This window comes from Nomascus leucogenys, chromosome 2 (assembly GCF_006542625.1).
Source record: "Nomascus leucogenys isolate Asia chromosome 2, Asia_NLE_v1, whole genome shotgun sequence".
NCBI classification, from domain to species: domain Eukaryota; kingdom Metazoa; phylum Chordata; class Mammalia; order Primates; family Hylobatidae; genus Nomascus; species Nomascus leucogenys.
The window spans coordinates 552,046-576,505 of NC_044382.1; the positions used below are offsets into that span (position 1 = coordinate 552,046).

A 24,460-nucleotide genomic window follows, 5' to 3' on the forward strand; every position below is an offset into this window, starting at 1 on the left:
TTATTGTTTTGTTTAATTTGCTAAAATTTTATTTAGAATTTTTGTGTCTATGTTACTGAGGGATATGGACCTGTAGTTTTCCTTCCTCTTCTTCTGTTTTCTTTGCCTGGTTTTGGTATCAGGTAATACTGGGCTTATAGAATCAGTTAAAAATACTCCCTCCTCTTTATCCTTTGAGCCTCACATAGCAGGTGTTCAATAACTATTCCATGGGTGATTTGGTATAGAGAAAAGTAAATTAATGTGGAATAAGCAAACAGAGTTTATGGTGGGAAAATGTATAATATAAAAACACATCATTAGCAAACGCTGTGCCATAAAACCTGCAAGCATGATTCACATTCATTGTCTCTTTAATCTTCACCTGTGAGGTGGGAATCACTATCCCTGACTAACAAGTGAGGAGCGTGGGAGGTTGTGACTTGTTCAAGATCACTTAGCTGGATGGAGTTTTCACAAACTAAACCTAATGTGAGTCTATTCCATCCCCACTTCAGGGCAGCCATGGCTTCTGACTCCCACAGGGACAGGCCAGTCTCCCCTCCTCTGGAAGCTGTGACTGCTGCAGGGCTCAGGACAGAAGAACCTCAGCTCCCTAAAGGAGAGTGGGGGGCGTGACTCCCTGTGTGCAGGCTCCGGAGAGGAAGCTGGGGCCGCCTGTTGGGAGCACTCTCCCTTGGCTGTGTCTGGGTCTGTGGTGTGGGGCCCCTTAAGCAGGGTCTTCTCTCTCTGATCCTCAGGACACTGGACATATGAATATGGGAGTCCCCATTTTCTCTTTATAGATCAAGTGCTTGATATAGGGTCTCAACAAGCCTTCAAACTGACATGTCAGGATATGAATGCAGGACTGGTCATTTATGTTGAAGAAGGAGATGGTCCCACCCTCATAGTCCAGGAAGACCCCTACTCTTGTAGGAGGGGTGCTGGGGGAGAGGCTGATAAAATGGGGATTAAATGTGAAATACACACGTTCTGTCGTCAGTCCGAGGACCCAATACCCATCGTTGGGAGACAAAGTCACATTGTTCTTCCACCTGCCTACGTCATCCCGGCACACTCCCACACTCCACCCTACATTTTGTCCCACGTCCACCTCCCAGTAATGTTTCCCTGCTTGGAAACCCTGAGAAGCCACCACACTCTTGCTTGTAAATCTCTTCTTAGAGTAAGGCACCTCCTGGGGAGCTTTTCTATGGGTTACAGTTTTCAGATCAGAAACGCAGAGCTTCGGGTGAGCCGTCTCTGGATCCAGAGTCACCTCCACTGGGGTGCGGTGGGGGAGAGAGGAAGCATGAGTTACTGAAGAGGAAATCTGGGCTGGAACAAGAGGAGGACCCTCCCACTGCAGACTGGCTCCGGGTAGGATCCAGCCAGTCCCACTCTCCCACCAGCCGTGTCCCTTCTCCAGGGCAGCCCCTGTGCCTCACTGATGCTTGGAGATGCCCAACCATGAGGTGCCCAACTCCTCTGTGTCACCCAGCCCTACCACCGCCCTCCCATGCAAGCCCTCTATTGACTTTGTGAGACCGTGAGTGACTCCAGGATTCAGCTTCCTTCCACCCACCAGTTCCTGCTAACTTCACTTCTTTTGCCTTTGCACAGACCCCTAGAAGCCAGCTACTAGTGCCCTCAGTTCCCTGGCGTCTTGCCTGTGACCCCTCCTAGCTGACCCAGTCCCTATGCTTTTCCCCCCAAGTCCTGGGCCAAGAAGTGCATTTAGAGGCAGCTGCACCCTGGGGTGGATTGGGTTAGAGGCAGCTGCACCCTGGGGTGCATTGGGGCATCACAGATTTGCTGTCTACAAGCTGGGTAGGCTCCGTATCTGTCACTAGTCATCTTCCTACTCCATGCCCACTGTCACCCTCTCAGGCGTGGGTACCTGCGTGTTTCCGGGCGTCTCTCAATTCTGAAAGCAAGCAGACAGAGTAGGCAGTTCAGTGCTCCCATGGGGAACAGGACACAGGGAGAAGGGAGAGACCAAGGATTAGGACCATTTTTGAGTGTCATGGACCCTCTCAAGAGATCTGAAGAAAGCTATGGGGCTTCTCTACAAAATGCACCTCCGCAGAATCTAGACAATTCAGGGTCCCCATCACAAACGTGGTTCTGCAGTGACCCATGGGCCTCAGGATATAAAAATCCATAAATGAGGAACTTGGAAGAGAGAGATAAGTTGAGGGAGGAGAGTCTCTCACCTGCCTGTTTGTGTATCTTCCCCAAGTCTGAAACCAAAAAAAAGGAATAAGAGAAAAACACGTAAGAGGCTGACATCACAGAGTGGGGTCCCAGGGAGGGCGTGGGAGGAAAGCCCTGCGAGTGGTAACACTCACCCAGTTTATCCTGGAGTTTCCACGAAACAAAAAGCACACTATTTAGTGGTTGATACAAGACTGGATAAAGTCTCAAAGCATCAGGCCAGGGGAGGTTGAGGATTACCCACAAATTTTTCTCAGGTTCCTCACTGTGGCCCACACACCCTCAGGGCTCATGATCAACACCTCCCCCCACCACACACAGAGCGAACCAACGGGCAACAGGCACAGACAATTTGTGGGGACTTCCAGGCCCTGGGGCCTATCCTAAGCCCTCCAGATATCTGAGGGGCAACTCATAGCAGTGGACGGAGAGAGCCAGGCAGCTGCTCTCCTCCACCTGCCGGTGCTTCCTGCCCAGCCTGGAGCCAGGGTCGTCCAGAGGCTCAAACTGTGGATGAGGGAAGGACTCGGAACCATGTGTGGGAGGCTCAGGACATGACACATACTTACCCAATTCCGCCTGGATTTTCCCTGAAACAGAAACAGTATATTCAGTGGTGGACACAGGAGTGTGCAAGGTACAAACACGGCACTGGCTCCTTGCACAGGTGGGACGAGCTGCAGGTGTGAAGGGCAGGGCCTCTCCTAGGACACTTATATGTGCTTGTCTCCCCAGCGCCTGCACGGACTGTAGCTGTCTGGGGTGGAGCAAGAGATGAGGAGGAAGGTGCCTGCTAAGGAGAGGGACAACAGCTGGGATGCTGTGGAGGTGGGGATGGAGATGGGAGAAGGCGGCTGGGAGGGGAGGCGGGGGCGGCCTCATCCTCAATGGGAAGTGTCACTCCCAGGGAGGAGGAAATTTGTTCTGGGGTGAAGACTCTTATTGAGATTATCATTTTATCTCAATCAGTCAGTTTTGTTTCCTCTTTTATGAAGTCTTTGCAACTACCCTGAAATTTCCTTATAAGACTCTTGTTGTCATTAGTAGAAATTTATTTGTTTTTATATATTTATTTTTTGAGTCAGGGTCTCACTCTGCTGCCCAGGCTGATGTGCAGTGGTGGGAACATGGCTCACTAAAGCCTTCCCCTCCTGTGCTCAAGCCATCCTCCCATCTCAACCTCCTGAATAGCTGGGACCACAGTCACGCACCACCACACCCGGCTCATTATTTTATTTTATTTTTTAAAAATTTTTTGTAGAGAGGAGTTCTCGCTATGTTGCCCAGGATGGTCTTACACTCCTGGGCTCAAGTGATCCTCCCACGTCGGCCTCCCAAAGTGCCAGGGTTAGAGACACGAGCCACCGCACTCAGCCTGTTTGTAGAAATGTATGTGAAATTTTGATGTACTGAAAATCAATTATCTGCTTAGCCTGTGCTCCAGGTAAAGTAGAAAGGGATTGGCAGAGGCTGGCATTTTCTGAAGGGGCCATTTCAGGCCAGCACAGAGGAGGCTGGAGACTGGGTTCCCTGTGCCTCAGGCAGTGGCCCCCGTGGGCCTAGGGCTGGAAGAACAGAGCCCGGAGGTGTGTGAGGGCAGTCTGATAGCAGCTCCACTGGAACCATGAAGAAGTTATGGGCCCGTGCTTCTCTCTCTCACTTACCTTTGGATTTGAAGAAAACAATTGTCATCCTGATGACAATGACACATAGGGCAACACAGAGTAACCCGAGTGAAATAGAAGCCAGGCGCCAAGGTGAGGGCTGGAAAAATGTCTCTGAAAAACAGTCCCACAGGCCCCTTAGTGATTGCTAAGCAGGTAAGGCAATTTTACACTCATTTAAGGAATCCCCCAGTACCCCAAGATGAAAGCATTTTTCTCTAATTTCTTCCACAGATTTAAAGCTTTGCATTTCTTTATAAGTCTTGATCCATCTGGATTTCATATATATATATATATCTATATATATCTATACATATATCTATATATATATCTATATATATCACTCACACACACACGTGTGTGTGTGTGTGTGTGTGTGTGTGTCTGTGTATAATGAGGCAGAAGTTCAATGTCATCTTCTAAGCAGGTGCTGACTGTGCTGGCAATGTTTATTGAGTGGACCTTGCTTTACACACTGCCACACATGCAAGGTCATGTTCAAGCTCGGATTTGTTTCTGGGCTCTTTGTTCTCTCCCATTGATCCATAGGGGTATCTCTGTGTCAATAATTTTAATTGGCTTAATCTTCAAAGCTTTGGGATATGTCTCTGAGATAAGACTGAGCTTCTTAGCTTGCTCTTATTCCACTGTATCTTAGCAAATTTTCACTATTTGTTTTGCCACATAAACTTTGGAATTGACTTGTTAGGCTTTAAGAAAACTCTGGGCCAAGTGCAGTGGCTCATGCCTGTAATCCCAGCAGTTTAGGAGGCCAAAGTGGGAGGATTTTTTTTTTTCTTTTTTAAAGATAATGTTTATTCTTTTCCCCTTTAGATTCTTTCTTTCTTTCTTCCTTTTTTTTTTTTTTTTTTTGGTTGAGACAGAGTCTCGCTCTGTTGCCCAGGCGGGAGTGCAGTGGCACGATCTCGGCTCACTGCAAGCTCCACCTCCTGGGTTCACGCCATTCTCCTGCCTCGGCCTCCCGAGTAGCTGGGACTACAGGCGCCCACCACCACGCCCGGCTAATTTTTTGTATTTTTAGTAGAGACGGGGTTTCACCATGTTAGCCAGGATGGTCTCGATCTCCTGACCTCGTGATCCGCTGCCTCGGCCTCCCAGAGTGCTGGGATTGCAGGCGTGAGCCACTGTGCCTGGCCAGGAGGATTTCTTAAGGACAGGAGTTCGAGACCAATCTAGGCAACAAAGTGAGACCCCCATCTCTAAAAATATTTAAAATTAAAAATAATTAGCCAGGCAAGGTGGTGCACACCTGTGGTCCCAGCTACTTGGGAGGCTGAGGTGGGAGGATTGCTTGAGCATGGGAAGTTGAGGTTGCAGTGAGCCATGATTGCACCACTATACTCCAGCATGGACGACAGAGTGACAGCTCATCTCAAAAAATAAAAAAAAAATGTGCTGAGATTTTTCTATAGAATTGTTTTGAATCTATACAGCAATTTTAGGAGAACTGATATCTTTAAAAACATGCATCTTCTTATCTGAAAGGTGTTATATTTGTTCTCTTATTTTAGTTTTCATTAGTGTCTTTTAATACAGTTTTATAATACCCTTCAATAAGATTTTGTAAACATTTTATTAGACTTATTCCTGGTTAACATATTTTTTATTGTTATCGTACATGGCATGTGTTTTTCTTCCTTTGCTGGTGTTTACTAATGCAATTGATTTTGTTTATTCATCTCATTTTTCATGAACACGATGGGTTCTTTTATGAGTTAAAAAAATTTGTCTGTAAATTTTTCTAAATTTTCCATTTATATCATCATATAAACTGTGAACAGTGGCCATTTTATTTTTTTCTTTCTAAAAGTTATAACTTTTACATTTCCTTCCCTTATTAAGTGGCTGCTAGTAGTAACAGTACTCTAATATAATGTGGAATAGAAGTGTTTAATGCAATCTCCTTATGTTATGATTTTAAATGACACATTATGTATAATGTTTTCTGTAGGTATTTAAGAAATTAGGTGGCGTATTATTTTGTATGATGTTTGCTGCAAGTATCTTTAGATATCTTTTTATCAGATTAAGCAGTCTCTCCTATTTCTAGATTGATAAAAAAATTTTCTTCTATTTCTAGATTTGCAAGTATTGAAATCATGATGAATAGATGTTGAAAGTTATCTGTTTCATTTACATCTACTAAGAAAATTATAGTTTATCTCTTTTAACTAATTATGGTAATAATTACATTAATATATGTTCCCATGTTGACCTAACATTTTTTTCCAGGATAAGTTTGGTCATGATATATGTTTTTGTGGACTTTTCTACTTGCAAAATTTTTGGTAAGATTTTTACGTTTTCAATTATGAGTAATGTTGGTAAAAATTTTTCCTTTTTCGAATTGCCCATTTCTGTTATGGTACCAAAATTATGTTGACTCAATAAAATGAGTTTAATATTTCCTATTTTTCTGCTCTCTGGCCGACTTTCTGAAAGATACATTTTCTCTTTTCTTGAATATTTGGTAGACTTTGTATATAAAACAATGTGGGAAGACTTCTAAATGCTGACTCCACCTCTTTCCTGGTTACAAATTAGTCAGGTAGTCTATCTTTCCTTCGGATTTTGTATTTTACATTTTTCTTCTTTTTTAAAAATTTTTGAGACAAAGTCTCACTCTGTCCCCCAGGCTGGAGTGCAGTGGGGTGATCTCAGCTCACTGCAATCTCTGCCTCCTGGATTTAAGTGATTCTCATGCCTCAGCCTCCCGAGTAGCTGGGATTACAGACACACACCACCACGCCCAGCTAATTTTTGTATTTTTAGTAGAGATGGGGTTTTGCCATGTTGGGCAGGCTGGTCTGGAACTCCTGACCTCAAGCGATCTGCCTGCCTCAGCCTTCCAAACTGCTGGGACTACAGGCGTGAGCCACTGCACCTGGCCTGTATTTTACATTTTTCTATGAAAACTTTCACTTCATTATATTCAATAGAAAAGGCAAAAGTTATTCAAAGCAGTTTATCTTGTAAATCTCTACTAAATCTTTAGTTGTGCCTTCTTGTTATTTCCTGCCTTGTTTAATTGTGCTGTTTCTCTTTTATTCTTAACTGATGTTGCCAGTTTATCTATTTTAATAACACTTCGAACCATCTAACTTTAGATGTATTAATCTGCACTATGTCTTTATATTTCCATATTTCTATATCTTTAAGATTTCTTCCACTTTCTTTTGCTGTTTTCTGAAATATATATTGATGCCTAATATCAATATTCAGCTATTTCATGCTAATAAGAACATTTAAGCATTAAAGGATATAATTTTTTTTTTTTTGAGATGGAGTCTTGCTCTGTCACCCAGGCTGGAGTGCAGTGGTGCGATCTCGGCTCACTGCAACCTCCGCCTCCCGGGTTCAAGCAATTCCCCTGCCTCAGCTTCCCAGGTAGCTGGGATTACAGTCACCTGCCACCACACCCGGCTAATTTTTGTATTTTTAGTAGAGATGGGGTTTCACCATTTTGGCCAGGCTGGTCTTGAACTCCTGACCTCAGGTGATCCACCTGCCTTGGCCTCCCAAAGTGCTGGGATTACAGGCGTGAGCCACCGCACCCAGCCAGGTAAAATTTTGGCTCAGAAAACTATATTAGTTCCATTTTACACATTATGATAAATTGTAATTTTACTATCATTCAGTTTTAAGAATTTTCTACCTATCACTATGCTTTCTTCAATTTCTCAGTTATTTTAATGTTTAAAAAATTTTCAAACACATAAGAATTTAAACTATCTTTTGCTCTGGTCATTTGACTTTATTAAATTATGATTAGAGAATTTTGTGTGCATGATATCAATGTTTGAAAATTTTCTGAAAACCATTTTATGTGTTTATATCTGGTAAAATTTTATAAATTTCCAAGTGTGTAAAAATTAATGTGTATTTTATAAACCTGGAGTGCCATCTCCAAAAATATGTTATTTCAGGCTTATTAATTTTTAGTTCAAATATTATATATTCTTACTCATTTTGTCTACTTATTTAATCAATTTTAGAACTCAAAGTATGACCTTTTTTCTTATATTTCTGTTGATATTTTCTTTTTATATTTTACATGTATAAGGTACATATATATTTAAAATTTTCATATTCTTATACTGAGTGAACTTATGTTTTTGAAATAACTTTATCCCTAATGCCCTTTTTCTTAAAACCTTGTCTTCCTTTTCTTGACACTAATATATCTGTTTGATTCTTCTTGATTAATATTTCTCTAGTATTTTTTATTTTCGATGAATAGCTCATATGTGCTACATTTTTCCTCTTATGAATTGCAATTGAGATTTTTATTATCTATTTTTATTTTTATGTTTTTGAGATGGAGTCTTGCTCTGCCACCCAGGCTGGAGCACAGTGGTGCCATCTCGGCTCACTGCAACCTCTGCCTCTCAGGTTCAAGCGATGAGATTTTTAAATCCAGTCTGAGATTCTTTGTCTTTTAACTGGCAAATTAAATCCTTTTACATTGAGTGTGATTCTGGAAGCATTTAGTTTATGTAAATTTTCCTACTATTTGTAAATCCTTTCTGAAATTTTCTACATTTTTATTCTGCTTCATGAAGGAGCAATGGCGTTTTCTAAAATTGAAGAAACAATTATTTTCTTAGTCCTAGAGTTAAGTTCCTTAAGTTTTGTTATGTGTTGAGTTGTGAGTGTTACACCACGGGGGTATTGTGTGGTGAAGGAAATACTTAATTCTACTGCCTTGAAATTGTAAACAATTCTACTTCTGCCTTATCAAATGTTTGGTTTGGTTTTTTATACCTCATCAATCTTTGACTCTCAAAACAAATCATTGAAGCTGGGTGGTACTACACAACAATCCCAGATACAAGCTGCTGCTCTACCCTGGGTTACGTATGTACACACCCATTCCTTGCTCCTCCTTCTCCACACTCACCTCCTATCAATACCTTGGATTCCACCTCATGACTCTGCTCAGCAAGGTGGATGGAACACAATATGCTCCCAGCATTTTCCTGGACTATAATGGAGATCTCCACATCATATAGGCTGTGCCGATCTGCATTTGCTCTGGAGTCTGAAGACAAATCCTGTCCTTGTGGACCTTTCCACTTGGCTGTGGGCTGGGGGAACCAGCCTGAGGACAGGCAGAGTAGCTGGATGCCTCCGTCAACATATCCCGCGATGGAAATGAGAGGAACTGAGCCCAGTGCTGGGAAGAAAACAGGGAAAGATGAAAGCAAAGACCAAATTTCAAGCTTACAGCTATTTTGAGTCTGGTTCATCAAGCCTGTACCCATAACAACACACACATCCTTTTCTCTCTCTCTCTCACACACACACATCCACTCGTACTACTACTGCACGCCCTTCCATGGTCTGTGTTCATTCAACATTTATTTAGCAGCCACGATATATGCCTGGATATTCCTAAGTATGAAATAGGATGCAGTGAATAAGACACAGCCCCTTCTAATGAGAAACTCATTGATCAAATAGTGAGGAAACTGTATAAAATACATTTCATAGTGAAATGGCAACTATGAAAGCATGGTCAGGTTAGCACAGAGAAGGGTGCTTAACTGTCATGGAAAGTTACAGCTTCCTGGAGATGACATTTGCACCCTTCTGTGTCAGAAAATAGGAGTTTTGTTGTGGTCAGGTTGGGGAGGGGGAAGCGTTTTAGACAAAAAGAGGCAAGTACAAACCACAATGTGAAAAGTTAACATGCCACAGTGATTTCAAGGACTCATGAATATTTATATTCCAGATAATGATGTATAAGAGAGTAGGGGTGTGACACAAGATCTGAAGAAGGCGCAAGGCAAGCCATGGAGGTCATACATTCACTGACCTGAGCAATATGGACTTGCCCACAGCCACTTTAAGAACTGTAGACAAGTAGGGCTCTTACCAGCTTCCAGCAGGTGGGAGTTATAGCAAGGCCTGTATCTTAGAGAGGTCTCCAGGCAGCAGCATGGAGGAGGGACCACAAAGAACACTCCGGAGGAGAGTGACCCGCCATGCAACTACTGAAGTGACTCCAGTGAGAGAAAAGAAGGGCTGGGGAGGACGAGGGCTCTGAGAAGGGGAACGGCAGATGCAGCATCTATTTAAGAAGTTGAATCAATAGGACTGAACATCAAGAAAGGGTTTATTATGACATCCAGATTTGTGACTTGGGAAATATGGAAAAGTACCCCTTATGTGGTTGACTTCAATTTGATGATTTAATATTGCCTTTTAACCACTCCAAACAGAACTTTCTCTCTGAGTGTTGTTCTCTGCCATTCCCCAGGGTCTGGATCAGTGCATGGAGCCTAATAAATGTTTGTTAGTCAATAAATTAATGAAAGAATGATGGTGGTGTAAGCACCAAGGAAGGGGGCTCAAGTAAGATGATGTAGACTTCTCTTCCTTGCTCCTTTCTGTAAGTAAAATGCTAAACCCTAGAAATGAGGCAAGCATAGGTGCATTTTGAAAAGTGGAAAGACTAAGGAGGATTGACTAGGGACCCCAGGAGTAGAGAAAAAACACAGCAGCTGAGCATCCTATGACCACTTCCCCACTCCCACCTCCAGCAGAAGTAGATGGCCCAACGGGAATCTTTCCACCCCTAAATGGCTGAAAATACATGATATGCAAAGTCGTGCTGGCAAAAGAATTGACCATCAGCCCCATTGACTGGAGGCCAGGGGAAGAGTACTTTGTCCCACTATGCCAGATGATCACCTCTCTCACAAGAAAAACTGAGGAGCAACATGGGAAAACACCTTTTACTGCCACGGTTAGTACTAGAAAGGATGAGCAGAATCTCCAGTGACATCAGTTAAGCAAAGTAGACCAAAATAACACACTAAATTCTCTGAAAATTAAATTGTATTTGGAGCCACAACCACCAAAAATAGACTAGGACCTGAGTCATAAATCTAAACATGGTGACTGCCTGCAAAACAGAAGCTTTACATAGGGTCTAGAGTATCTTACAATAGTTAAACCATTTAGATTTCAACTAAAAATTACCCATCATACCAAGAACCAATTAAATATCAACTTGAAGGAAAATAGACAATCATGTGATTGCCAAGACCAACATGAATAGCTATTATTAAAATGTTTCAAAAAGCAATTATGAATTCTCTCAAAAAAATTTAAAAAACAAAAAACATAGATGTTATAAAAAACAAATCAGAAGTAATATAACAGAAAAAAATGCAAAAACAAAAACTAACTGGGTAGCTTCAATACTAGAGTGGAGATAACAGAAAATAAAATTATTGGCCTGGCACAGTGGCTCACGCCTGTAATCCCAGCACTTTGGGAGGCCAAGGCGGGTGGATCACGAGGTCAGGAGATCAAGACCATCCTAGTCAACACGGTGAAATCCCGTCTCTACTAAAAATACAAAAAAAATTAGCCGGGCATGGTGGCAGGCGCCTGTAGTTCCAGCTACTCCGGAGGCCGAGGCAGGAGAATGGCATGAACCCAGGAGGCAGAGCTTGCAGTGAGACGAGATTTCACCTCTGCACTCCATCCAGCCTAGGCGACAGAACGAGACTACATCTCAAAAAAAAAAAAAATTATTGAACTCCAGGATACAACAGTGAAACTTAACCAGCATGAAAAGAGAGGAAAAGATTTTTTTTAAACAGGAAAAACAGATCCTGAAGGACCTATGAGACAATAACAAAATATCAACATTTATATCATCATAGTCCCAGAAGGAGAGGAGAAAGAGAGCTGAAAGAGTAGTTAAAGAAATGATGGCTGATCTAATCAAATGAGGTGAAAGTCATGAAACTACAGATTCAAGAAGCTGAGAGCACACCAAATAGGAGAAATGTAAAGAAACTCATGCCTTGATAGATCATAATTAAATTTCTGAAAATAAAGAAAACACCAATGACAGCAGATTTTTCATGAGAAATCTTCAAGGCCAGAAAGAAGTAGCATGTTTTTCAACTGCTGAAAGAAAATAACCATCAAGAAACTCACAGATTCTGTATCTGGCAAAACCATTATTCACAAAGAGGAAATCATTTGCATATTTATTCTGAGATAAATGAAAACTAAGAGAATTTGTCACTAGCAGACCTATCCTAAAAGGATGGTTGGAGGAAATTCTTCAAACAGAACGGAAATGATAAAAGAAAGAACCTTGGAATATTAGGAAAGAAGAAAAGCAATAGAAAAAGAAGAATAAGGAAAACTACAATAGATTTTCCATTGTATTAAACAATCACATACATGCTGGGTGTGGTGGGTCACACCTGTAATCCCAGCACTTGGGGAGGCCAAGGCAGGGGATCATTTGAGGCCAGGAGTTTGAGACCAGCCGTTCAACATGGCAGAACCCCATCTCTACTAAAAATACAAAAAAAAATTAGCTGGGTGTGGTGGTGCATGCCTGTAATCTGAGCTACTCAGGAGGCTGAGGTACAAGAATCACTTGAACCCAGAAGGTGGAGGTTGCAGTAAGCTGAGATCACACCACTGCACTCCAGCCTGGGTGACAGGGCAAGACTGTCTCAAAGAAAACTAAAAATTAAAAAATAAAAATAAAAATTATATATGATGGTTTAAGCAGAAATTAAGTCACTATCTGATATAGTGCTTATGTATATAGAAGAAATACTCAAGGCAATGTTATTTTTAAATTGTAGAGATTGAAGGGATCTAAATGAAAATGAAGTTTCCACACTTCAAAGTGGTAAAATGTTGATACAGTAGATTGTGATAAATTATATGTGAATATCATAACACCTAGAGCAGCACCCAAGAAAACACTACAAAATGTTATACTAAAAAAAGACTAACAATAAGTTGTGATGGAATCCTAAAAAAAGTTTAATAACACACAAGAAGTCAAGAAAAAAGAAGAAGAAAATAAAAGAAATTGAAATATAACAGGCATCATCACTCTCATTTCACCAACAGGGTGGGAGTGGCTTTCCTCTGTATCCTGTCAGGTGGTGGCAGGTGCAGGTGGCTGTCTTCTGTGTGATGATTCCACCTGTGTGATGGCAGGGCCAGGCTCATCTCCAGAAACCTCAGGTCAGTGATCCCCACCGAAGCCTTTTTACATCATGTCAGAATCTAGAAAGTCTTTTATTTCATTATCTGAAATACTTTTAAGAGCTGATAATGGTAGCATGACTTTACAAGACAACTCAGTCATAAACAAACAACTGACCTGCCACCCGCAGCTCCCAGGTGGCCTCCTCATCATAAATCTGGGAACTGAACCAGCACCCATACAGGCCAATGTCCAAGGGAGTGATGTTTTTTAGCCTTAGAGAGACATGCCCCCTTGCAATGGAGTCCTTCACAAGCTCAGTTCTCCCTCGATACTGTGGCATCTGCATATATTCCCAGTCTTCCCCATCTCTGTAGAGGTGGACCACAGCATGGAACTGATTCCTGAAGAACCGCACTTCCATGGCCTCTGCACTGGTCTCAGGAAAGAGGGAGCAGGAGAACACTGCGTCCTCCCCCACCGAGGCCTGGACAAACTTGCCCGGTCCAGTCACTTGCCACTGTCCTATAGGAGGAAACACAACAGATAATTGAGCAAAATCCACTTGAGTCCTTCTCAGGGCTCTGGTGGGTGGAGATGTGTGGGCTGTGGGGTGGGGGATCCATCAGTCTTCTTTCTAAACCTGATGACTTGCATTTGCACATCTTACACTTGCGAGAATGCTTCCATGTCAGTTACTTCACTCGGTTCTCACACACATCTCATGTGAGATGAGATGAGGTATATGCTATCAATATTCCCACATTCAACATAAGGAAACCCTGTCCCTGGGGCTGAGTTATTCAGGGGCCTGAGAGGCACCTTCTAAATGCAGACTCCCTGACTGGAGGAGAATCTATCTCCACATGCTCTCCTCTCTGCTCTTCTGCTTAATGAGCACTCACACCACCCCCTTTGCATCTTCTATGCTAAAAACATTTTTAATGACCCAGGAGGGGAGTAGTGGCCATAAAATATCCAATTTGGGGAAATTTATTTCCTTCAAATAGATGATTACATCTTGTCAATGTCTTATGGATACAAGAAAGGAATATATATTCTCTGCTGAAGCACATTTATTTGTGCTTCTTTTTTTTTTTTTTTTTTTGAGATGGAGTCTCGCTCTGTCGCCCAGGCTGGAGTGCAGTGGCGCAATCTCGGCTCACTGCAAGCTCCGCCTTTTTAAGTAGACTTCTGCCATATTCTGAAGGACATGGTATGACACAGTGAGGAGATTTTGTAGTTTTTATTTCAGAGATTTGCTCTGTAGTGCACTGATGTTGTGACATATCTTTTCCATGACACCTACCTTTTACTCCAGGTAATAATTTTATGTTTTTCCACTTTATTATTTTGTACTTGAATAGTACTTCATCTAGCAAAAGTTTGTCCAAGCCACAGCCTGTGGGCTGCATGAGACTCAGGACGGCTTTGAATATGGTCCAACACAAATTCGTAAACTTTCTTAAAACATTATAAGATTTTTTGTGATATTTTTTCATTCATTAGTTATTGTTAGTGTTAGTTCTTCTTCTTTCAATATGGCCCAGGGAAGCCAAAACATTGGACACCCCTGCTCTAGTGTTTTATCAACATGGCTTACCTGTTTTGTTTTGTTTGTGTTTTCTTGGTGCAGCTTTGTCTGGATCTTCACTTGAAACTGTCTTATCTTGCCGCAAGTGGCATAATTGCTGGTTTTCTGTGAGCCTTCCCTGCACGACTCTCATCTTCATGAGGACAGAGTGTGTGTGATTTTCTCAGCACAGGATTCCCCATGCCCAGCACAGAGAATGGACTCCACAGACAGGGATTATGCCTGTGAATGGTGAGTGCTACTTTCTTTTTGCATTTGCTTCTCGGTTTTGTGGTCTGGTGTAAATCACACTTACAACTCTGTATGATTAGAGTTCTTCTTAGAGAGACCACAGACAATGGAGGCCCACTCCCTTCACCTTCTAAGTACCCACCCCCTTTGATTGGCAGTGTCTCTTGATTCATTCACATGTATCCATTTATGGTATATGGATATACCTGTGTGTGGTGTCTGCATGTGCATCAGAGGCAAAGTGGATCCCATGTGTGAATTTTCAGATAAGTGGATATTTTTATTTTAGCACTAATTATTTCTAAGTTTAAGTACATTTTATAAATCTTGCTGAAATGTATTTCACTCATGCATCTTTAAGAGTATTATTAAATGAGGTGTGACTTTGTAGCCTGGTGTCTGACCAGCTGCTGACCTGGTGTAGCAGATGTTGAGGCTCTGCTCCTCACCACGCAACCCTGAGTCCCCCTGGAACGGGATGGGCACTTGCCTGCCTGCTGACAGCTCTGCCCCTGGAGCCTGGCCTCTGCCTCTCTGCTGATGGTTTCTTGCAACCTTTGGAACCTCCTCAGCCCAGGCACAGGGTGGCCAAGAAGGTTTGCAATTTTAATAGTCCTAGGGGGGCACATCTCACCCAGTGGGGAACAGGAAGCAGTGGATATTGGGAAGATCCTGAGCCATCATCTATACAGTTCCTCCAAAGGTCCCCATGGGACTGGGTCCCTGTTGCCACTACAGCAACCTGCTCATTAGCGCACCCTCTATGGCTTTCCTCCCACTGGCTTCACTCTCTGCACCCTGTCACTTTTGTTTCTGAGAATGATCTGCTAAACAAACCACCTGCAGAAAGGCCCTTGCTCTAGATCAGTTTTTGGGACCCAGCCTGTCAGCTGGGCTGCTGTGAGTGCTGCCTTTAAGGCTGTGTGAGACTCTCAAGCCAGGCAAACAGTTTTTAGTGTATGTCTGTTTCTCCGGCCAGCCTTGCTGCTGTCATTTGTCTTGCTGACGGTGTCTCCCTTTACTCCTTCCCCTGGGGAGAAGCAAGGAATAACACTGTCTGTTGTTGCAACATACTGTACACCAGTGGAGCTCTGTACAAGTTCATGCAATCCACACAGCAGCCCTTCAGCCATGGGAATGTCACAGATGTGATATTATTATCTCTATGTCATCATAAGCAAAAACTGATGCTAATAGAAGTTATTAGCCACAAGCTCATAGACAGAGAAAAGGAAAGTTTTAAAAATAGTGTTACTTCCTCCAAGGTCATTTCCAGCATGCCCTGCTGCCTCATGCAGGAACAGAAAGCAGACAGAAAAGCTTGTCAGAAAATGGGTGAGAATGTGCTTAAATGGAGGCTCTGTTGTGAGTAACACACATGGATTGTGGTTTTTTGTTTTTGTTTTTTTGAGACAAAGTCTCACTCTGTCACCCAGGTTGGAGTGCAGTGGCGTGATCTCGGCACACTGCAACCTCCGCCTCCTGGGTTTAAGCGATTCTCGTGCCTCAGCCTCCCGAGTAGCTAGGATTACAGGTGCTTGCCACCACACCTGGCTAATTTTTGTGTTTTTAGTAGAGATGGCGTTTCACCATGTTGGCCAGGCTAGTCTCAAACTCCTGACCTCAGGCAACCCACCTGCCTCGGCCTCCCAAAGTGCTGGGATTATAGGTGTCAGCCACCATGCCCAGCCAACACACATGGATTTTGATCCCCTTATTTCTGTTTTCTTGGCTTTGTTTAGCAAAATAGTCATAGGTAGACAAATAGCAGGATGGAACTGTTCCAGACAGAAAGTGAACACAGTCAAATGAACTTTTTGTGGCTTGACTCTGACCGCCCAGAATCCAGTGTTCTACTCCAGCCCCTATCTCTCCCTGCAAAATTTATTTGATTACTCAATATCCTATACACCAGGCTTTGTCTTGATGGTTACTAGAAGGAGAAAAAAGAGTGGATTTCCGCCTAGAATATGCCAGGTTCCAACTTATTCCTCACTTAAAGGCCTGGTGCTCTACCCCATAACCACAGGTGTTTCTAACTCAGCATGTGCATAGCTGGACACATTGTCTCTTTCTCCAAACATCCTAAACAGTGTCACCTTCCACCCAGGCACCCAAGTCAAAAACCTGGGGATTATATTAGAGACTTGCCCTGCCTAAGCCCCACAGCCCACCTGGGGAAAAAAATGTATTTACTTTGGCGTTCTCGATATGTTCCCTCCCCACTCCCAGGGCCTGCTCCCGTTATTCTGTGCTACTGTGGTAGTGCCCAAGTCCTTGAGAAACAGCCCAAGGAGTCTTCCTCAATTCCTGCTGCCCTGGGCTTCCCACAGCTCCTGGCATTGGTAGTTGCCAGCCTGAGGCCAGGAGAAGCTGGAGAATGCAAGCACCAAAGATTCCTGCATCTCACTGTGCTGAGATCATTGTCATGAATGAAGTCAAAATATTATTCAACAAGGAGGAAAACAACAGTCCAAACTGAAAGGCTTACCTGACACCAGCTTGTAGAAACTGAGAACCAAAATGAGCACGAAAGCCATGGATATTCCTGTGGGTTGATCTCACACTATGAAAACAGATGACAGCAGGGGTGGATGGATGATTTGGAGGTCAGGCCAGCTGTCTCAGATGCAGGAGCCATGGAGAGGCTTTTCATGAACTGATGTCAAACTGTGCATTTCTCCCTAGAGCCTCCCTAAATATGGCTGTATGAATGAGGAGTATGGGCACTGGACTTTGAATCACTGCTTTTATTGGCAGGTCATAAACATCTATCTCAGACCAGAGAAATGATAATGGAAAGAGAGTAGGGTACACTTGGAGGGACTTTGTTCTGCGTCAAGGCTGTGCCCCACATAGGTGGTAAAGGAAAGCCAGATGCAGAGATATTTTCAGGCTTAGTCTGGCAGGCAGAGCTGCAAGAGAGAGTGAGCATCTATCCCTGAAAGAGAGATTGGACAGGTGCAGTGGCTCACGCCTGTAATCCCAGCACTTTGGGAAGCCAAGGCAGGTGGATCACGAGGTCAAGAGATCGAGACCATCCTGGCCAACATGATGAAACCCCGTCTCTATTAAAAATACAAAAATTAGCCAGGCATGGTGGTGTGCACCTGTAGTCCCACCTACTTGGGCGGCTGAGGCAGGAGAATTGCTTGAACCGGGAAGGGGGAGGTTGCAGTGAGCCCAGATTGCACCACTACACTCCAGTCTGGTGACAGAGTGAGACTGTATCTCAGAAAAAAAAAAAAACAAAACAAAACAGAGATCATCTCAGCACAGGGTAGTGAGGCAGTGAATGTGCCCAGGCAATGCTCCATGAGACTCATATTCCCTGGCACAGCATGAGGTGATTCTGCCCATCCCTCCCTCGTCTTGAGTTCAGGGACAGGACTCTGATCATGAGGCCAGATGGGGTTGAACTTGCCAGAACAACCAGGACCTTGATCTCCAAGGATCCAAGGTATTGAGAAGGGGACCAAGACGATGCTTCAGGCCTGGGGGTAAGGCAAAGACGCATTTATTCAGTCATTCGTTAGATGCACTAAGCCAGGACACACACAGTTAGGGATTATGCAGTGATTTCAAGTCTGGGGACATGCACAAAGAATAAGCACTTACTAGATCAGAAAGCAGGTTTCCACAGAGAGCACCACGAAGGACAACGAAGGTAAAGAGCAATTTAAAAAGAGGAAGCCCCATGAACTTAGAAATTGTTAATAACACAATTTTAAATAACTAATGGGTCTAAGCAAACTAATAATAGAAGTTGAAGGTAATTAGACTAGAAGAAGAATGAAAACACTATATTTAAAACACTGTATGATGCATGTAAGGCAGTTCTTACAGAAAGGCTTATCCTTAAGTGCTTATATTAGGAAAAAAGAAGTCTGAAAATTGGCTGAACAAAGCATCTGAGTTAATCCGAGTTAACTCTTGGATCCTGCGGGTCTCTGGCCACTCGCCTCGTCTTTTCTCTCCCTTCACTTTTTTTTTTTCCCCCCACAATCTGTAAACATGTAATCCTACCTTAAGTACAAAGCCTTTACAAATGCAAAAAAATCAAAGATTACAAGTCAGTTTCTTTCTGCATACAGTAATAGCTGAAATGTAGAGATCAACTTCAGAAAAAAATACACTGGAAAACATACCACTTTAATAAGACAAAACTGCAAATTAAATGAATAGAAATTAGGTAGATCCATTTATTTTTTAAATACAAGTATAATTTTGGAAGGGCTATTTGACAAATTCAGCATTAACTGCCAACTCTATAGATATGTTTAACAACAACAACAACGAAACAAGGCATTTACTCTTGGCCCTTTTAGTACAGGTGAAGTGTCCTGTTGCATCACAAGTGTTAGTGATGAAGTAACAGATCCAAGGGCATAATATTAAAGGTGTTTTTTTTCCAATTGCGATTTAGTTGAAAAATAATATAATACGAACATATATTAATGGCTATCAAGACCACCAGTGATCTGAAGAATACCTAGAGGCCTACGTACTTAGAAGGCTGAAACTAGTAAAACAGTATTAAAATCAGTGTTTTTATTCTTAGATGAACAATGACAGAGTGAGATTTCTGATTCCAATTTTATAAGGTGCAGTGGGGAATTGAGAGGAGATATTGGGGAAGATTGGCACTTTGTGCTGAGTTAGAGTCGGGAATGTGGCTCAAATTAGTTAATATTCAGATTAGGATATTGTTTCAGAAAATTTTACATGTGTTCTAAATTGTGGCATATTGAAAAGGATATTAAGGAACAATGATTCATTAGCCCTAAACACAATTTAATGAGTGCCATCAATAGGCTTAAGAAATAAGCAGGGATGGCGGATGATGAGGCAAAATGAGGTGAAATAGAAAATGGAAAGTGGAAAATATGCTTGAACATCGGAGAATGTGAAAAGGCCACTAAAGAAACTGCTTTGGTTGTCACTCAGAAGTGCTCTTCCCATTGGCTACCTGCTGCTGATCACCCCCAAACACCAATTTTAGAGCACAGGAGCAGTAACCCCCTTTGTCTGCAATTTCACTTTCCACACTTTGTTATCCGAGGCAACCTTGGTCCAAACATATTATGTGGAAAATTCCAGAAATAAACAATTCATGTTTTAAATCACAAGCTGGCTGGGCACGGTGGCTCATTCCTGTAATCTCAGCACCTTGGGAGGCTGAGGGTGGATCACCTGAGGTCATGAGCTCGAGACCAGCCTGGCCAACATGGTGAGACCCTGTCTCTACTAAAAATACAAAAATTAGCTGGGCATGGTGGCAGGCGCCTGCATTCCCAGCTACCTGGGAGGCCAATGCAGGAGAATCGCTTGAACCCAGGAGGCGGAGGCTGCAGTGAGCCAAGGTCGCACCACTGCACTCCAGCCTGGGTGATAGAGCAAGACTCCATCTCAAAAAATAATAACAACAATAAAATAAATCACAAGCCATGGAGTGATGAAATCTCATGATCCTCCTGCTCTGTCCTGCCTGGGATGTGAATCATCCCTTTGTCCTGCTTATCCACACAGGTTGTATACAACCTGCCCCTTAGTCGCTTAGTAGCCGCCTTGGTTGTTAGATTGAAAAAACATAGTCTATAAAGGGTTTAGTACTATCTGAGGTTTCAGGCATCCACTAGGGGTCATGGACGGTATCTCTTGCAGATAAGGGGAGACTACTGTATTGCATTTCAGCTTCCATTAAACTTTACTAATTTGGATTAAGAACACAAGCCTGATTTTGTACAAAGTATCCATAAATATTCAGAGGTATAGTTTTGCTTCATCAAGTAAAAAGAGCAACTAATTCCAACTGTTAAAGTAGTAACAAGTAAAGGCTTCACCAGGCTTGCCTTGATGAATAGTTAAGACACATTTTTAGGTCAACAGCATGAGATTATGCTACAAACATGCTGCTTCCACTCATCAAAACAACCCAACAATCCTTATTATTCCAACTTGCTGAGAACCATGTCAGATGTTGCCTTCAAGAATGAAATGTTCCTCAAAACTGTTCTATCAAAGGTAGTAGCTATTGGACATAAAACAGGTAATTTACTTCAGACTTTAGTTAGTTTTCATGAAGTATTTATCTCCAACTTCAGTTTATTCCCACATTAATTTATGATAGGACAGTTATTAAAATTAGCCATTTCTCAGACTATAGCTTTGAAATAATAAGAAATGGACAATTGTCCTTCACACACTTTTTGATGGGGTTGTTTTTTTCTTGTAAATTTGTTTGAGTTCATTGTAGATTCTGGATATTAGCCCTTTGTCAGATGAGTAGGTTGCAAAAATTTTCTCCCATTCTGAAGGTTGCCTGTTCACTCTGATGATAGTTTCTTTTGCTGTGCAGAAGCTCTTTAGTTTAATTAGATCCCATTTGTCAATTTTGGCTTTTGTTGCCATTGCTTTTGGTGTTTTAGACATGAAGTCCTTGCCCACACCTATGTCCTGAATGGTATTGCCTAGGCTTTCTTCTAGGGTTTTTATGGTTTTAGGTCTAACATGTAAGTCTTTAATCCATCTTGAATTAATTTTTGTATAAGGTGTAAGGAAGGGATCCAGTTTCAGCTTTCTACATATGGCTAGCCAGTTTTTCCAGAACCATTTATTAAATAGGGAATCCTTTCCCCATTTCTTGTTTTTGTCAGGTTTGTCAAAGATCAGATAGTTGTAGATATGCGGCATTATTTCTGAGGGCTCTGTTCTGTTCCATTGATCTATGTCTCTGTTGTGGTACCAGTACCATGCTGTTTTGGTTACTGTAGCCTTGTAGTATAGTTTGAAGTCAGGTAGCGTGCTGCCTCCAGCTTTGTTCTTTTGGCTTAGGATTGACTTGGCGAAGAGGGCTCTTTTTTGGTTCCATATGAACTTTAAAGTAGTTTTTTCCAATTCTGTGAAGAAAGTCGTTGGTAGGTTGATGGGGATGGCATTGAATCTATAAATTACCTTGGGCAGTATGGCCATTTTCACGATATTGATTCTTCCAACCCATAAGCATGGAATGTTCTTCCATTTGTTTGTATCCTCCTTTATTTCATTGAGCAGTGGTTTGTAGTTCTCCTTGAAGAGGTCCTTCACATACATGAACAGACACTTCTCAAAAGAAGACATTTATGCAGCCAAAAAACACATGAAAAAATGCTCATCATCACTGGCCATCAGAGAAATGCAAATCAAAACCACAATGAGATACCATCTCACACCAGTTAGAATGGCAATCATTAAAAAGTCAGGAAACAACAGGTGCTGGAGAGGATGTGGAGAAATAGGTACACTTTTACACTGTTGGTGGGATTGTAAACTAGTTCAACCATTGTGGAAGTCAGTGTGGCGATTCCTCAGGGATCTAGAACTGGAAATACCATTTGACCCAGCCATCCCATTACTGGGTATATACCCAAAGGACTAAATCATGCTGCTATAAAGACACATGCACACGTATGTTTGTCGCAGCACTATTCACAATAGCAAAGACTTGGAACCAACGCAAATGTCCGACAACGACAGACTGGATTAAGAAAATGTGGCACATATACACCATGGAATACTATGCAGCCATAAAAAATGATGAGTTCATGTCCTTTGTAGGGACCTGGATGAAACTGGAAACCATCATTCTCAGTAAACTATCGCAAGGACAAAAAACCAAACACCGCATGTTCTCACTCATAGGTGGGAATTGAACAATGAGAACTCATGGACACAGGAAGGGGAACATCACACTCTGGGGACTGTTGTGGGTTGGGGGGAGGGGGGAGGGACAGCATTAGGAGATATACCTAACGCTAAATGACGAGTTAATGGGTGCAGCAAACCAACACAGCACATAGATACATATGTAACAAACCTGCACATTGTGCACATGTACCCTGAAACCTAAAATATATATATAAAAAAAAAAAGACATGGACAATTGAGCTCACTAGTCAAAATCTTGATTCAAGTGATGATCCAATAGCTTACAAATGTCTTCAGTAAACTGAGCTTTGGGGCAGGATGAAAAACAGAAAAATCTAAAACCTCTCTATCCCAATCACCAATAATGGAGGCTAAGCAATTATACCTACAAATCCTTAATGACAGATCTCTCCTAATGACAAATCCTGAGATTTCAGCACTGTGACTTACAGAAGGCTGGTTGGCTTAATGAGGAAATTTACTTTTAATAAAAAGACAATCAGCAATATTTTATTTTGGGCACTTAGCATTTCACAGATCCTCAATACGTTTTGAGGCAGGTCAAATATTAATAGTGTATTTTACAAACAAAACCCAAACAGTTGTTTTGTTACTTGTCCCAAACCACGGGAGCAATTCTATCATGGTCAGGAATAACATGGTCTCTCTGATCTTTCAGATTAATCTTTCATGTGTGAAGTTAAAGGGTAATCACTTGCAAATATTCATGAAAAAAAAAAAACCAGAAGACTAGATATAGAAATTCTACTTCGGGATATTTTAAACTTCTTAGATTGATCTTATAATGAGTATATACTTGCTCTCATTACAAATACATATATATATATATATATAAAATCTGATCTTTACAATTACAAATGAGCACAGGAGTGACTATGTTGCTTTTCTGCCTTTTAGGGTGAGTAGAGCAGGAAGATAATCAGCGAGCTTTCCTCAGAGCACTAGGCAGCCTTTAACTGAAGGTGCTATGTTCCAGGCACCATTGACTATGATTTGGGATCATAGGAAAGCAGGTATACTAATGGAACCAGGATTCAGAAAAGATGCCTGGATCAAAAAAGGGGAGGCTCTCTGCAAGTCAAAGATGAAGAGAAAGATAGTAACATCTCAAGCTACTGACCCTGAGTATCATGGTACAGCATTACAACTACTTGTGAGAGGAGCTCCTACAAGAGCAGTAAGCTTGTCCCAATAAAGTCTGTTAAATTTCTTACTAACTAGATAAGCCACAAATAAAACTAAATTGTTATTTTATTAAAGTGACATCTATAGAAGCAAATATCTAAACATTTTTAATATGAGTACGTTTTACCTGTCATGTAAATGACTCTCATTGTCACAAGCCCAATTCTATTAGCTTGTCATAATTCCTAAAATAATTTACCAAAATTCAGCTCATCTTGACATAGGTTCTTGAGCCAGTATTCTGTACTGTTTCATTATAAAGTTCCTTTTATTTAAACAATTGTAGAATATTAGTAATAATAAAGGATTAAGAATAGTTAACTTGAGCCTAGGAGTAAGGTTGCAGTGAGCTATGATTGCACTACTGCACTACAGCTCAGGTGACAGAGCAAGACCCTATCTCAAGAAAAAAGAGAGAGAGAGAGGGAGGTCAACAACTGAGAAATTAGAAGGAAAACATTATTGTGTTATTTAAAAGAGTAAGGATGTAGACACCTATGCTTCTGTATAGAACAAACAGTCCAAAACCATTTGAGTCGAAGAACAAAGGGGAAAAAAATGCAGATGGCAGGGGGCATGGAATGCAGAGTACTGAAGCCTTTTACTCTAGTGTCTCCAAAGTTGAGCGTGGAAGTAAAAAGTCTCATTTAAAAAGTTTATATAAATTATATGAATTGCAACTTTCATAAAAATCAAAATGAAAGGTTCTGCATAGGACAAAAGATATTCCTAAGCAACATATCGTATTTGCACAAGGCCACTGAATGCCATGGATATTAGTAACAAATGAAAAGCTTAAGTCTATGACAGATTGAACTAAGATTTCAGTTTGGTATTCTATAAGCCCGAGATTGTAAACTACTCTTCTTATACAAAAGC

The 24,460-nt window shown here is 41.8% G+C and overlaps 2 protein-coding genes across 3 annotated transcripts in view; one reads left to right on the forward strand and one right to left on the reverse strand.

Moving 5' to 3' along the window:
* Window positions 1-244: 244 nt before the first annotated feature.
* BTNL3 (butyrophilin like 3) lies at window positions 245-17,392 on the reverse strand. 2 transcript variants are annotated; one of them, XM_003279577.3, is made up of 8 exons: window positions 17,181-17,392; window positions 13,042-13,389; window positions 8,785-9,060; window positions 3,864-3,977; window positions 2,769-2,789; window positions 2,199-2,225; window positions 1,883-1,909; window positions 245-1,266 (listed from the first exon to the last, which is right to left on the reverse strand). In XM_003279577.3, exons 1-8 carry the CDS (start codon window positions 17,227-17,229, stop codon window positions 737-739), a joined length of 1,392 nt encoding a protein of 463 aa, XP_003279625.2. In that variant the 5' UTR covers window positions 17,230-17,392; the 3' UTR covers window positions 245-736. The 2 variants fall into 2 exon arrangements, with proteins under 2 accessions (XP_003279625.2, XP_030679984.1); XM_030824124.1 differs by lacking the exon at window positions 13,042-13,389 and having other exon boundaries at window positions 737-1,266; window positions 17,181-17,229.
* ZFP62 (ZFP62 zinc finger protein) overlaps window positions 14,594-24,460 on the forward strand; it is a 124,721-nt gene continuing 114,854 nt past the window's right edge. Inside the window, exon 1 of the mRNA XM_030824062.1 lies at window positions 14,594-14,689. Coding sequence (XP_030679922.1) covers window positions 14,677-14,689 — 13 coding nt within the window. The 5' untranslated portion in view covers window positions 14,594-14,676. The remainder of the gene's footprint in view (window positions 14,690-24,460) is intronic.